At 49.0% G+C, this 14,614-nt stretch overlaps 1 protein-coding gene and 1 long non-coding RNA gene across 18 annotated transcripts; both read right to left on the reverse strand.

The window, feature by feature from the left end:
* Positions 1–642: 642 nt before the first annotated feature.
* Positions 643–3,956, reverse strand: LOC127925986 (uncharacterized). Of its 17 annotated transcripts, none has more exons than XR_008123008.1 (4): positions 3,706–3,867; positions 3,036–3,084; positions 1,223–1,369; positions 643–943 (listed from the first exon to the last, which is right to left on the reverse strand). It is a non-coding gene; the product is annotated as an uncharacterized LOC127925986 (long non-coding RNA). The 17 variants fall into 17 exon arrangements; XR_008123010.1 differs by lacking the exon at positions 3,036–3,084 and adding an exon at positions 3,461–3,509; XR_008123009.1 differs by lacking the exon at positions 3,036–3,084 and adding an exon at positions 3,363–3,509 and having other exon boundaries at positions 1,272–1,369.
* Positions 3,957–5,048: 1,092 nt separating this feature from the next.
* Positions 5,049–9,861, reverse strand: LOC127925985 (putative nuclease HARBI1). The gene is made up of 4 exons (XM_052511246.1): positions 9,646–9,861; positions 7,897–8,148; positions 6,374–6,485; positions 5,049–6,279 (listed from the first exon to the last, which is right to left on the reverse strand). Exons 1-4 carry the CDS (start codon positions 9,784–9,786, stop codon positions 5,909–5,911), a joined length of 876 nt encoding a protein of 291 aa, XP_052367206.1. The 5' UTR covers positions 9,787–9,861; the 3' UTR covers positions 5,049–5,908.
* Positions 9,862–14,614: the final 4,753 nt, after the last annotated feature.

Consider the following 14,614-nt stretch of genomic DNA (forward strand, 5'->3'; position numbering starts at 1 on the left):
CGCTTAGTTTACCTGTCATATGGCGTCGTAGACTACACTGATCTGTGATCGCTTAGTTTACCTGTCGTACGGCATCGTAGACGACACTGATCTGTGATCGCTTAGTTTACCTGTCGTACGGTGTCGTAGACTACACTGATCTGTGATCGCTTAGTTTACCTGTCGTACGGCGTCGTAGACTACACTGATCTGTGATCGCTTAGTTTACCTGTCGTACGGCATCGTAGACTACACTGATCTGTGATCGCTTAGTTTACCTGTCGTACGGCATCGTAGACTACACTGATCTGTGATCGCTTAGTTTACCTGTCGTACGGCATCGTAGACTACACTGATCTGTGATCGCTTAGTTTACCTGTCGTACGGCATCGTAGACTACACTGATCTGTGATCGCTTAGTTTACCTGTCGTACGGCATCGTAGACGACACTGATCTGTGATCGCTTAGTTTACCTGTCGTATGGCGTCGTAGACTACACTGATCTGTGATCGCTTAGTTTACCTGTCATATGGCGTCGTAGACTACACTGATCTGTGATCGCTTAGTTTACCTGTCGTATGGCATCGTAGACTACACTGATCTGTGATCACTTCGTTTACCTGTCGTATGGCATCGTAGACTACACTGATCTGTGATCGCTTCGTTTACCTGTCGTATGGCATCGTAGACTACACTGATCTGTGATCGCTTAGTTTACCTGTCATATGGCGTCGTAGACTACACTGATCTGTGATCGTTTAGTTTACCTGTCGTATGGCATCGTAGACTACACTGATCTGTGATCGTTTAGTTTACCTGTCGTATGGCGTCGTAGACTACACTGATCTGTGATCGCTTAGTTTACCTGTCGTATGGCGTCGTAGACTACACTGATCTGTGATCGTTTAGTTTACCTGTCGTATGGCGTCGTAGTCTACACTGATCTGTGATCGTTTAGTTTACCTGTCGTACGGCATCGTAGATCGTTTAGTTTACCTGTCGTACGGCATCGTAGACTACACTGATCTGTGATCGCTTAGTTTACCTGTCGTATGGTGTCGTAGACTACACTGATCTGTGATCGCTTACTTTACCTGTCGTACGGCATCGTAGAACGTTTAGTTTACCTGTCGTACGGCATCGTAGAACGTTTAGTTTACCTGTCGTATGGCATCGTAGACTACACTGATCTGTGATCGTTTAGTTTACCTGTCGTACGGCATCGTAGAACGTTTAGTTTACCTGTCGTATGGCATCGTAGACTACACTGATCTGTGATCGTTTAGTTTACCTGTCGTATGGCGTCGTAGACTACACTGATCTGTGATCGCTTAGTTTACCTGTCGTATGGCGTCGTAGACTACACTGATCTGTGATCGTTTAGTTTACCTGTCGTATGGCGTCATAGACTACACTGATCTGTGATCGCTTAGTTTACCTGTCGTATGGCGTCGTAGACTACACTGATCTGTGATCGTTTAGTTTACCTGTCGTATGGCGTCGTAGTCTACACCGATCTGTGATCGTTTAGTTTACCTGTCGTATGGCGTCGTAGACTACACTGATCTGTGATCGCTTAGTTTACCTGTCGTACGGCATCGTAGACTACACTGATCTGTGATCGCTTAGTTTACCTGTCGTACGGCATCGTAGACTACACTGATCTGTGATCGCTTAGTTTACCTGTCGTACGGCATCGTAGACTACACTGATCTGTGATCGCTTAGTTTACCTGTCGTACGGCATCGTAGACTACACTGATCTGTGATCGCTTAGTTTACCTGTCGTACGGCATCGTAGACGACACTGATCTGTGATCGCTTAGTTTACCTGTCGTACGGCATCGTAGACGACACTGATCTGTGATCGCTTAGTTTACCTGTCGTATGGCGTCGTAGACTACACTGATCTGTGATCGCTTAGTTTACCTGTCGTATGGCATCGTAGACTACACTGATCTGTGATCGCTTCGTTTACCTGTCGTATGGCATCGTAGACTACACTGATCTGTGATCGCTTCGTTTACCTGTCGTATGGCATCGTAGACTACACTGATCTGTGATCGCTTAGTTTACCTGTCATATGGCGTCGTAGACTACACTGATCTGTGATCGTTTAATTTACCTGTCGTACGGTGTCGTAGACTACACTGATCTGTGATCGTTTAGTTTACCTGTCGTATGGCGTCGTAGACTACACTGATCTGTGATTGTTTAGTTTACCTGTCGTATGGCGTCGTAGACTACACTGATCTGTGATTGTTTAGTTTACCTGTCGTATGGCGTCGTAGAATACACTGATCTGCGATCGTTTAGTTTACCTGTCGTATGGCGTCGTAGTCTACACTGATCTGCGATCGTTTAGTTTACCTGTCGTATGGCGTCGTAGTCTACACTGATCTGTGATCGTTTAGTTTACCTGTCGTATGGCATCGTAGTCTACACTGATCTGTGATCGTTTAGTTTACCTGTCGTATGGCGTCGTAGACTACACTGATCTGTGATTGTTTAGTTTACCTGTCGTATGGCGTCGTAGACTACACTGATCTGTGATCGTTTAGTTTACCTGTCGTATGGCGTCGTAGAATACACTGATCTGCGATCGTTTAGTTTACCTGTCGTATGGCGTCGTAGAATACACTGATCTGCGATCGTTTAGTTTACCTGTCGTATGGCGTCGTAGTCTACACTGATCTGTGATCGTTTAGTTTACCTGTCGTATGGCATCGTAGTCTACACTGATCTGTGATCGTTTAGTTTACCTGTCGTATGGCGTCGTAGTCTACACTGATCTGTGATCGTTTAGTTTACCTGTCGTATGGCATCGTAGTCTACACTGATCTGTGATTGTTTAGTTTACCTGTCGTATGGCGTCGTAGAATACACTGATCTGCGATCGTTTAGTTTACCTGTCGTATGGCGTCGTAGTCTACACTGATCTGTGATCGTTTAGTTTACCTGTCGTATGGCATCGTAGACTACACTGATCTGTGATCGTTTAGTTTACCTGTCGTATGGTGTCGTAGACTACACTGATCTGTGATCGTTTAGTTTACCTGTCGTATGGCGTCGTAGTCTACACTGATCTGTGATCGTTTAGTTTACCTGTCGTATGGCGTCGTAGAACGTTTAGTTTACCTGTCGTATGGCATCGTAGACTACACTGATCTGTGATCGTTTAGTTTACCTGTCGTATGGTGTCGTAGACTACACTGATCTGTGATCGTTTAGTTTACCTGTCGTATGGCGTCGTAGTCTACACTGATCTGTGATTGTTTAGTTTACCTGTCGTATGGCATCGTAGACTACACTGATCTGTGATCGTTTAGTTTACCTGTCGTATGGCATCGTAGTCTACACTGATCTGTGATCGTTTAGTTTACCTGTCGTATGGCGTCGTAGTCTACACTGATCTGTGATCGTTTAGTTTACCTGTCGTATGGCATCGTAGACTACACTGATCTGTGATCGTTTAGTTTACCTGTCGTATGGCGTCGTAGTCTACACTGATCTGTGATCGTTTAGTTTACCTGTCGTATGGCATCGTAGACTACACTGATCTGTGATTGTTTAGTTTACCTGTCGTATGGCGTCGTAGTCTACACTGATCTGTGATCGTTTAGTTTACCTGTCGTATGGCATCGTAGACTACACTGATCTGTGATCGTTTAGTTTACCTGTCGTATGGCTTCGTAGTCTACACTTATCTGTGATCGTTTAGTTTACCTGTCGTATGGCGTCGTAGTCTACACTGATCTGTGATCGTTTAGTTTACCTGTCGTATGGCATCGTAGACTACACTGATCTGTGATCGTTTAGTTTACCTGTCGTATGGCGTCGTAGTCTACACTGATCTGTGATCGTTTAGTTTACCTGTCGTATGGCATCGTAGACTACACTGATCTGTGATTGTTTAGTTTACCTGTCGTATGGCGTCGTAGTCTACACTGATCTGTGATCGTTTAGTTTACCTGTCGTATGGCATCGTAGACTACACTGATCTGTGATTGTTTAGTTTACCTGTCGTATGGCATCGTAGACTACACTGATCTGTGATCGTTTAGTTTACCTGTCGTATGGCGTCGTAGACTACACTGATCTGTGATCGCTTAGTTTACCTGTCGTAGATACAGTGGTCTGGACGGTAGTTCCAGTGGCAGGGGACTTCCAACAGACACACACTGGAGCTTTTAGTTGATCATCTCGACACACAACTTATTACCCAGGTAAACAATAAGACAAGACACTGCTGTCCTGCAGGGCTGGAGCTGGGATACCTGCCACAACTATCACATTTAAAAGGTTCATGTTTCTAATCAAATCACATTTTATTTGTCACGTGCCGAATACAACAAGTGTAGTAGACCTTACAGTGAAATGCTTACTTAAAGCATTGTTGGTTATATGCTTGTAAAAAAGTTATGTAAAAAAATGAAAATAAAATGACAAATAATTAAACTGCAGCAGTAAAATCATATTGAATGGTGTGTTAAACAGCTGTGTGTTGAGAGTTGAGTCTCTCCAAGGTTGTGACTCCTTTCTAGGGAGTTTCTCCTAGCCACCATCCTTCTACTTCTACATCTGCATTGCTTGTTGTTTGGGGTTATAGGCTGGGTTTCTGTACAGCACTTTGAGATATCAGCTGATGTAAGAAGGGCTTTATAAATTAATTTGATGTTTCTACTATAACAACCATTTACACTGTCTATATGTCATGTGTCTCATCATGTGGTGTAATAAGGGAGGTACTGAGCTGTGAGTCTCACCAGGGTTGTGATGGAAGATGATGTTGAGCAGGTCCTGGTCTCCCTGGGGCCTGTTGCACAAAACTAGGATAAGGGATTAAGCCAGGATATCTTGGTGATCCTGGCTCAATTGATCCGTAATCCGGTTGCACTAAAGATGGATAGGGGCAGGAGGATATGTTATGGTATAAATTACCATGGAGATTTATTCTGTGGAGCTAGCCTGCTCCAGACCAGGCTAAATTCCAGGATCTATTTAATCTCATCCCTAATGTCAGTCAACAGTCACCACAAATTGAAACCAATAGTTATTTCACTGCTCACTATACATTGTTATCACATATAACTAGACCCACTGTCATTATTTAAACGTTTGTGATCATTAATTTCAATGATTTTGGATAAAAAAATGATTTTTAGATGTTGCTATCATTAGATAATTTACAGTTTCCCATAGACTATATATAAAATGATAGAATATTAGGGCCACAGAGGGGAAAAAAAGACAAGTCATAATATTGTAACCAGTTGTTTTAAAGGAGGACAGTTGTTAAAATGACAGATGCGGGGCATTTCGTGAAATTGTACTTCAGTATGGTTTCATAAACAAAGACATGCTGATGTGCCAGAATATTAAGTATCACATTGTCATAAGTATCAAAACTGTAAAAACAATATGTAGCTTTTCTGCAGAAAGAACCAGCCTCATAAATTTATGACTTTATCCTTTTTCTTCAGTGTGGCCCTAGTACTCTGTCATATAAACAAATACACATTCCATATGAATATAAAAACACAATGTGTAACATTATGTTCCTTTATTGAATAAGGACAAAACAAAGCAGGTAAACCATCAGCTCCTTTCGAAACTGAAGTCACAGTGACTCTACAAGATGGAAAGCACAGAATCCAAGCATATTATACAAAATGATACATACACATTCAAAGGTCTGTATATAACACACCCTGCATGTCTGCACACTAAAATAAATGCAGGACAAATCCATACACATCAACTGAACAGACAAATGAATGGATGCAGTAGCCTCCCTGCAGCCTTGTATTACACACAGTATACCGCACAAACATCATAAGAGGCCAAATTCGTAAAAAAACGAACCCAAAAAAAAACAAATTCCTCTGCCACCGCAGGACATATTTAACCAAAATTGAAAGCACACATACTAACTAAAATAATTCAACACATATTGGTCCCTCAGCAGCCGACCACTGTCGTCATCAGGGAAGATTGCCGGATTGTCCCAGTCCATGGCTGGTGGCACTCTGGGGGCCCTCTCCTTCCTCAGGCAGGCCACATTGTGGAGGACAGCACAAGCCACAGTAATATCACATGCCCTAACAGGGCTGACCCTTAATTTGTGAAGGCAGTGAAAGCGTGCCTTCAGGAGGCCAAAGATCATTTCAACTCTGGCCCTGGTCCTGGCATGGGCATGGTTGTAGGCCTGCTGTGCTTCCTGGGGGTCTGTGAAAGGTGTCAGGAGAAAAGGCTGGCAGCCATACCCCCTGTCTCCCAGCAACACACCAGAGAATTCACCTGTCAACACAAAATCTCATCATTACTACCTCATAAACACAGTGATATTCTTGACACAGCCATGATGGTTATAAATAGGGGTTGTGTGGCTTACCTTGTGATAGGCACTGATAGATTTCAGAGGCCCGAAAGATTCTGGAGTCATGGACTGAGCCAGGCCATTTTGCCACAACATTGCTGATCACACAGTCAGCATTGCAGACCATCTGAAATCATAAGATGAGGAATATTACACCAATCAATGCACATCACTGGCAGATTTTTTTGCTTATTTTCCTAGGTAATTTTGCTCAAGAAAATATTCAAGATGTTTTTTAGATATTTTTTTTTTTTACTGAAAACAAGACAAAAATACTAAGTAAGAAAGACATTTTTGCAGTGCAGTGAGCAACCGACCTTGGGTCCTTTGAAAGGCGCTATATAAATTAAAGTGATTATTATTATAGCTCATCTATTTATTCAATTAAATTTTATTTATATAGCACTTTTCACAATTGTTTCATTCTGTCAAAGCAGCTTTACATTAATGAAAGCAGGAGAAACACAAAAAAACGGTGGACAACATAAGAAGCAGAGTACAACGGCTAAGATTAAACCGTACTGAGCGTAGTAACGTTAAATAATAATGTAAGGCTTTAATAATAATTTATCATAGCTTTATACAGTGTGATGGACTTACTTTACACAATTTCACTCATATCTGCAGTGCATTTCAATTAAAAATTTAACCGTTTCATAATTACAGTACAACTGCGTTTTTGGAGATGTGAATTAAATATTTGAATTGTAATTGTGATGTTTCAGCGGAGCGGTGAGTGTGTAATTGTGCACTACTTACGCATTCAGGCGGTCTGCAATACTTTGCCACGCTTTTTTCTCTTTGCTTTATCGCTGTGGCGGTGTTGCCTTTCTTCTTAATTATATCTTTTACCTCCTCGTATGCCTCCATGAGGATTTGTGCTTCCGACGGGGAAAAGTACGCGGCTCTAGTTGCCATGGTAAATCAGTTAATCTGTGATCTGTGGCGGGGTCTATTTAGTGAGCCGTGAGCGCGCACCTATCCAGGATTGGTTTCACCTGGCTTAATGAATCCGTGTCTGCTCATCCTGGCTTGGTCTTTGTGCAACCAATTAAGCCTGGACGCACATGTTTTGGCTTCATTGAGCTCAGCTTAGTCATTTATCCCGGATGTCTTAATTCTACTTTTGTGCAACAGGCCCCAGGTCATGTTTAGTTTATATTTCTGCAGCAGGGGCATCAGCAGCTCCTCCCACCTCAGACCCACTGACGTCATGTCATTCTGATCACACAGAACAGGACAGAGGGTGTGTTACATTGTGGAAAACAAGCTAAGTGTAAAATCGAAGTGCCTGTGCAAACATCTTTATTATGAGGTTTGTTTGTCATTCATTCAACAATGATACATTTATTGCAGAAAATCTCGATTCTCCCATCTCTGGATGACATTATATCTGACTATATTGCAATGGTGACCTCTGTTGGTCAAAGTTTATATTACATGTGACTGTATTGCAATGGTGAACTCTGCTGGTCAAAGTTTATATTACATCTGACTGTATTGCAATGGGGACCTCTGCTGGTCAAAGTTTATATTACCTTGAAGTATGTGGCCCTGATGCGTGTCATGTTCATGAGCATGACTCCAGAGTTGATGCCCGTCCTGCCATAGTAGGGGTGGTGGGCGAAGCGGCTGTACCAGGCGATGCGTGGATCCTCGTGCTCCGGCGCCATGGCGGCCAGCTGGGTAGCGTTGGAGTGAGCTAGCAGGGACCACAGAGCGTCTACAGGCTGGAGGAACAAGATGTCCGAGTCCACATAGACTAGAGAATCCACCTCCTTTAGGATGAGCTTGGGAACAGAAACAGAGGTTAGAGGTCAGAGGCCAGGAACAAGATGTCTGAGTCCACCTCCTTTAGGATCAACTGAAGACAAGAGAGAATCAGAAACAGACAACCCATTTAGCAGTGTATACATGTACAGTAACATTTTTACTCCAAGATATTATTCTGAGGCCATGGAAACCATCATCACGCTAATATTTAGTTAAACAAAATAGAACGACCCTGGCCACGACTCTAACTAAACACAGAACAAAGCAAACAGACAAGTGTTATTACACAGAGGTTTTAAAAAGAGGTAAATACTCAAAGGTTTAGACAAGATAGATAACCTCTAGGTCATACGTCACACTCATTCCACGGAGGTCTGAGTGGAGGCAGGTTTTCGCTCCTCCCTTTTACTTGATTGATGAATTCAGGTCACTAATTAGTAAGGAACTCCCCACACCTGGTTGTCTAGGTCTTAATTGAAAGGAAAAAACAAAAACCTGCAGAACCGGGGCCCTCCATGGAGTTAGTTATACACCCCTGGTCTAGGTTATACACTGAGTATACCAAACATTAGGAACACCTTCCTAATATTGAGTTCCACCCCCTTTTGCCCTCAGAACAGCCTCAATTTGTCAGTGAATGGACTCTAAGAGGTGTGGAAAGCCTTCCACAGAGAGGCTGACCCATGTTGACTCCAATGCTTCCCACAGTTGTGTCAAGTTGGCTGGATGTCCTTTGGGTGGTGGATCATTCTTGATACACACAGGAAACTGTTTAGCATTTTAATTTTATTTATTTAACCTTCATTTAACTAGGCAAGTCAGTTAAGAACAAATTCTTATTTTACAATGACGGCCTACCCCGGCCAAACCCTCCCCTAACCTGGACGACGCTGGGCTAATTGTGTGCTGCCCTATGGGACTCCCGATCAGTTGGTTGTGATACAGCCTGGGATCGAACCAGGGTCTGTAGTGACGCCTCTAGCACTGAGATGCAGTGCCTTAGACCGCTGCACCACTCGGTAAGCTCATCATATTAGCATTGCGGTTCTTATCACAAACCAGTACGCCTGGCACCTACTACCATCCGTTCCCAATTCAAAACGCACTTCAATCTTTTGTCTTGCCCATTCACCCTCTGAAGGCCACACAGACACAATTCATGTCTCAATGCTTAAAAATCCTTCTTTAACCCGTCTCCTCACCTTCATCTACACTGATTGAAGTGGCTTTAACAGGTGACATCAACAAGGGATCATAGGTTTCACCTGGATTCACCTGGTCAGTCTGTTATGGAAAGAGCAGCTGTTCATAGTGTTTTCTATTCTGTGTGTATCATGTACACTGGACCAAATGGGACTTTATTGAAGCCTATATGTTAGAGTTGTGATGTAGATGCTATTACATTATCATAGTAGGACATGATATTACAACGTCATTATCACATCTCATTACTACCACATTATTATACTTCAATCACAGGCTATAGGCCTTGTAGTGCATCCAGTCCAACTCACAGCCTCTATAAAGCTGGCGTGCAGCTGGTCTTCAGAGAAGATGTGGAGGCACAGTGGTTTGATGCTGAGCATAACGGCAGACTTCAGCATGGTGAGAGTCTCCTGTAGTCTCTGTCCACAGGCCACGACAGCCAGGTGCATGGCTGCAGCCGTCCTCACACGGCCCTCTGCTTTCCTCAGGCTGCAGCCGTCCTCACACGGCCCTCTGCTTTCCTCAGGCTGTATGGCTGCAGCCGTCCTCACACGGCCCTCTGCTTTCCTCAGGATGTATGGCTGCAGCCGTCCTCACACGGCCCTCTGCTTTCCTCAGGATGGCTGTATGGCTGCAGCTGCAGCCTCACACGGCCCTCTGCTTTCCTCAGGATGTATGGCTGCAGCCGTCCTCACACGGCCCTCTGCTTTCCTCAGGATGTATGGATGCAGCCCGCCCTCTGCCTCAGGATGTATGGCTGCAGCCGTCCTCACACGGCCCTCTGCTTTCCTCAGGATGTATGGCTGCAGCCGTCCTCACACGGCCCTCTGCTTTCCTCAGGATGTATGGATGCAGCCGCAGCCCTCTGCTTTCCTCAGGATGTATGGCTACAGCCGTCCTCACACGGCCCTCTGCTTTCCTCAGGATGTATGGATGCAGCCGTCCTCACACGGCCCTCTGCTTTCCTCAGGATGTATGGCTGCAGCCGTCCTCACACGGCCCTCTGCTTTCCTCAGGATGTATGGATGCAGCCGTCCTCACACGGCCCTCTGCTTTCCTCAGGATGTATGGATGCAGCCGTCCTCACACGGCCCTCTGCTTTCCTCAGGATGTATGGCTGCAGCCGTCCTCACACGGCCCTCTGCTTTCCTCAGGATGTATGGCTACAGCCGTCCTCACACGGCCCTCTGCTTTCCTCAGGATGTATGGCTGCAGCCGTCCTCACACGGCCCTCTGCTTTCCTCAGGATGTATGGCTGCAGCCGTCCTCACACGGCCCTCTGCTTTCCTCAGGATGTATGGCTGCAGCCGTCCTCACACGGCCCTCTGCTTTCCTCAGGATGTATGGCTGCAGCCGTCCTCACACGGCCCTCTGCTTTCCTCAGGATGTATGGCTGCAGCCGTCCTCACACGGCCCTCTGCTTTCCTCAGGATGTATGGCTACAGCCGTCCTCACACGGCCCTCTGCTTTCCTCAGGATGTATGGCTGTAGCCGTCCTCACAGGATGTATCAGGCTGCAGCCGTCCTCACACGGCCCTCCCTCAGGCTGCTTCACACGGCCCTCCTTCCTCAGGCTGCAGCCGTCCTCACACGGCCCTCTGCTTTCCTCAGGATGTATGGCTGCAGCCGTCCTCACACGGCCCCTCTGCTTTCCTCAGGATGTATGGCTGCAGCCGTCCTCACACGGCCCTCTGCTTTCCTCAGGCTGCAGGATGTATGGCTGCAGCCGTCCTCACACGGCCCTCTGCTTTCCTCAGGATGTATGGCTGCAGCCGTCCTCACACGGCCCTCTGCTTTCCTCAGGATGTATGGCTGCAGCCGTCCTCACACGGCCCTCTGCTTTCCTCAGGATGTATGGCTGCAGCCGTCCTCACACGGCCCTCTGCTTTCCTCAGGCTGCAGCTGCAGCCGTCCTCACACGGCCCTCTGCTTTCCTCAGGCTCATGGCTGCAGCCGTCCTCACACGGCCCTCTCCTCAGGCTGCAGCCGTCCTCACACGGCCCTCTGCTTTCCTCAGGATGTATGGCTGCAGCCGTCCTCACACGGCCCTCTGCTTTCCTCAGGATGTATGGCTGCAGCCGTCCTCACACGGCCCTCTGCTTTCCTCAGGCTGCAGCCGTCCTCACACGGCCCTCTGCTTTCCTCAGGATGTATGGCTGCAGCCGTCCTCACACGGCCCTCTGCTTTCCTCAGGATGTATGGCTGCAGCCGTCCTCACACGGCCCTCTGCTTTCCTCAGGATGTATGGCTGCAGCCGTCCTCACACGGCCCTCTGCTTTCCTCAGGATGTATGGCTGCAGCCGTCCTCACACGGCCCTCTGCTTTCCTCAGGATGTATGGCTGCAGCCGTCCTCACACGGCCCTCTGCTTTCCTCAGGATGTATGGCTGCAGCCGTCCTCACACGGCCCTCTGCTTTCCTCAGGCTACAGCCGTCCTCACACGGCCCTCTGCTTTCCTCAGGATGTATGGATGCAGCCGTCCTCACACGGCCCTCTGCTTTCCTCAGGCTACAGCCGTCCTCACACGGCCCTCTGCTTTCCTCAGGCTACAGCCGTCCTCACACGGCCCTCTGCTTTCCTCAGGATGTATGGCTGCAGCCGTCCTCACACGGCCCTCTGCTTTCCTCAGGATGTATGGATACAGCCGTCCTCACACGGCCCTCTGCTTTCCTCAGGATGTATGGCTGCAGCCGTCCTCACACGGCCCTCTGCTTTCCTCAGGATGTATGGCTGCAGCCGTCCTCACACGGCCCTCTGCTTTCCTCAGGATGTATGGATGCAGCCGTCCTCACACGGCCCTCTGCTTTCCTCAGGCTACAGCCGTCCTCACACGGCCCTCTGCTTTCCTCAGGCTACAGCCGTCCTCACACGGCCCTCTGCTTTCCTCAGGATGTATGGCTGCAGCCGTCCTCACACGGCCCTCTGCTTTCCTCAGGATGTATGGATACAGCCGTCCTCACACGACCCTCTGCTTTCCTCAGGATGTATGGCTGCAGCCGTCCTCACACGGCCCTCTGCTTTCCTCAGGATGTATGGATGCAGCCGTCCTCACACGGCCCTCTGCTTTCCTCAGGCTGCAGCCGTCCTCACACGGCCCCTCTGCTTTCCTCAGGATGTATGGCTGCAGCCGTCCTCACACGGCCCTCTGCTTTCCTCAGGATGTATGGCTGCAGCCGTCCTCACACGGCCCTCTGCTTTCCTCAGGATGTATGGCTGCAGCCGTCCTCACACGGCCCTCTGCTTTCCTCAGGATGTATGGATGCAGCCGTCCTCACACGGCCCTCTGCTTTCCTCAGGATGTATGGCTGCAGCCGTCCTCACACGGCCCTCTGCTTTCTCAGGCTGCAGCCGTCCTCACACGGCCCTCTGCTTTCCTCAGGCTGCAGCCGTCCTCACACGGCCCCTCTGCTTTCCTCAGGATGTATGGCTGCAGCCGTCCTCACACGGCCCTCTGCTTTCCTCAGGATGTATGGCTGCAGCCGTCCTCACACGGCCCTCTGCTTCCTCCTCAGGCTGCAGCCGTCCTCACACGGCCCTCTGCTTTCCTCAGGATGTATGGCTGCAGCCGTCCTCACACGGCCCTCTGCTTTCCTCAGGATGTATGGCTGCAGCCGTCCTCACACGGCCCTCTGCTTTCCTCAGGATGTATGGCTGCAGCCGTCCTCACACGGCCCTCTGCTTTCCTCAGGATGTATGGATGCAGCCGTCCTCACACGGCCCTCTGCTTTCCTCAGGATGTATGGCTCACAGCCGTCCTCACACGGCCCTCTGCTTTCCTCAGGATGTATGGCTGCAGCCGTCCTCACACGGCCCTCTGCTTTTTCAGGATCATGGCTGCAGCCGTCTCACACGGCCCTCTGCTTTCCTCAGGATGTATGGCTGCAGCCGTCCTCACACGGCCCTCTGCTTTCCTCAGGATGTATGGCTGCAGCCGTCCTCACACGGCCCTCTGCTTTCCTCAGGATGTATGGCTGCAGCCGTCCTCACACGGCCCTCTGCTTTCCTCAGGATGTATGGATGCAGCCGTCCTCACACGGCCCTCTGCTTTCCTCAGGATGTATGGCTGCAGCCGTCCTCACACGGCCCTCTGCTTTCCTCAGGATGTATGGCTGCAGCCGTCCTCACACGGCCCTCTGCTTTCCTCAGGATGTATGGCTGCAGCCGTCCTCACACGGCCCTCTGCTTTCCTCAGGATGTATGGATGCAGCCGTCCTCACACGGCCCTCTGCTTTCCTCAGGATGTATGGATGCAGCCGTCCTCACACGGCCCTCTGCTTTCCTCAGGATGTATGGCTGCAGCCGTCCTCACACGGCCCTCTGCTTTCCTCAGGATGTATGGCTGCAGCCGTCCTCACACGGCCCTCTGCTTTCCTCAGGATGTATGGCTGCAGCCGTCCTCACACGGCCCTCTGCTTTCTCAGGATGTATGGCTGCAGCCGTCCTCACACGGACCCTCTGCTTTCCTCAGGATGTATGGCTGCAGCCGTCCTCACACGGCCCTCTGCTTTCCTCAGGATGTATGGCTGCAGCCGTCCTCACACGGCCCTCTGCTTTCCTCAGGATGTATGGCTGCAGCCGTCCTCACACGGCCCTCTGCTTTCCTCAGGATGTATGGCTGCAGCCGTCCTCACACGGCCCTCTGCTTTCCTCAGGATGTATGGCTGCAGCCGTCCTCACACGGCCCTCTGCTTTCCTCAGGATGTATGGCTGCAGCCGTCCTCACACGGCCCTCTGCTTTCCTCATGGCTGCAGCCGTCCTCACACGGCCCTCTGCTTTCCTCAGGATGTATGGCTGCAGCCGTCCTCACATGGCCCTCTGCTTTCCTCAGGATGTATGGATGCAGCCGTCCTCACACGGCCCTCTGCTTTCCTCAGGATGTATGGCTGCAGCCGTCCTCACACGGCCCTCTGCTTTCCTCAGGATGTATGGATGCAGCCGTCCTCACACGGCCCTCTGCTTTCCTCAGGATGTATGGCTGCAGCCGTCCTCACACGGCCCTCTGCTTTCCTCAGGATGTATGGCTGCAGCCGTCCTCACACGGCCCTCTGCTTTCCTCAGGATGTATGGCTGCAGCCGTCCTCACACGGCCCTCTGCTTTCCTCAGGCTGCAGCCGTCCTCACACGGCCCTCTGCTTTCCTCAGGATGTATGGCTGCAGCCGTCCTCACACGGCCCTCTGCTTTCCTCAGGATGTATGGCTGCAGCCGTCCTCACACGGCCCTCTGCTTTCCTCAGGATGTATGGCTGCAGCCGTCCTCACACGGCCCTCTGCTTTCC

The sequence above is a fragment of the Oncorhynchus keta genome, unplaced genomic scaffold (assembly GCF_023373465.1).
Source record: "Oncorhynchus keta strain PuntledgeMale-10-30-2019 unplaced genomic scaffold, Oket_V2 Un_contig_6559_pilon_pilon, whole genome shotgun sequence".
Classification (NCBI taxonomy): Eukaryota; Metazoa; Chordata; class Actinopteri; order Salmoniformes; family Salmonidae; genus Oncorhynchus; species Oncorhynchus keta.

What these genes read in the sequence shown, in the direction of transcription:
- LOC127925985 (XM_052511246.1), bottom strand. Translation starts at nt 9,786, where the DNA reads ATGCACCTGGCTGTCGTGGCCTGTGGACAGAGACTACAGGAGACTCTC. An exon ending in ACGCCAGCTTTATAGAGGCT is followed by an intron (nt 8,149 to 9,645) that starts GTGAGTTGGACT and finishes TCTGTTCCCAAG; the next exon opens with CTCATCCTAAAGGAGGTGGA. An exon ending in CTATCAGTGCCTATCACAAG is followed by an intron (nt 6,280 to 6,373) that starts GTAAGCCACACA and finishes TTGTGTTGACAG; the next exon opens with GTGAATTCTCTGGTGTGTTG.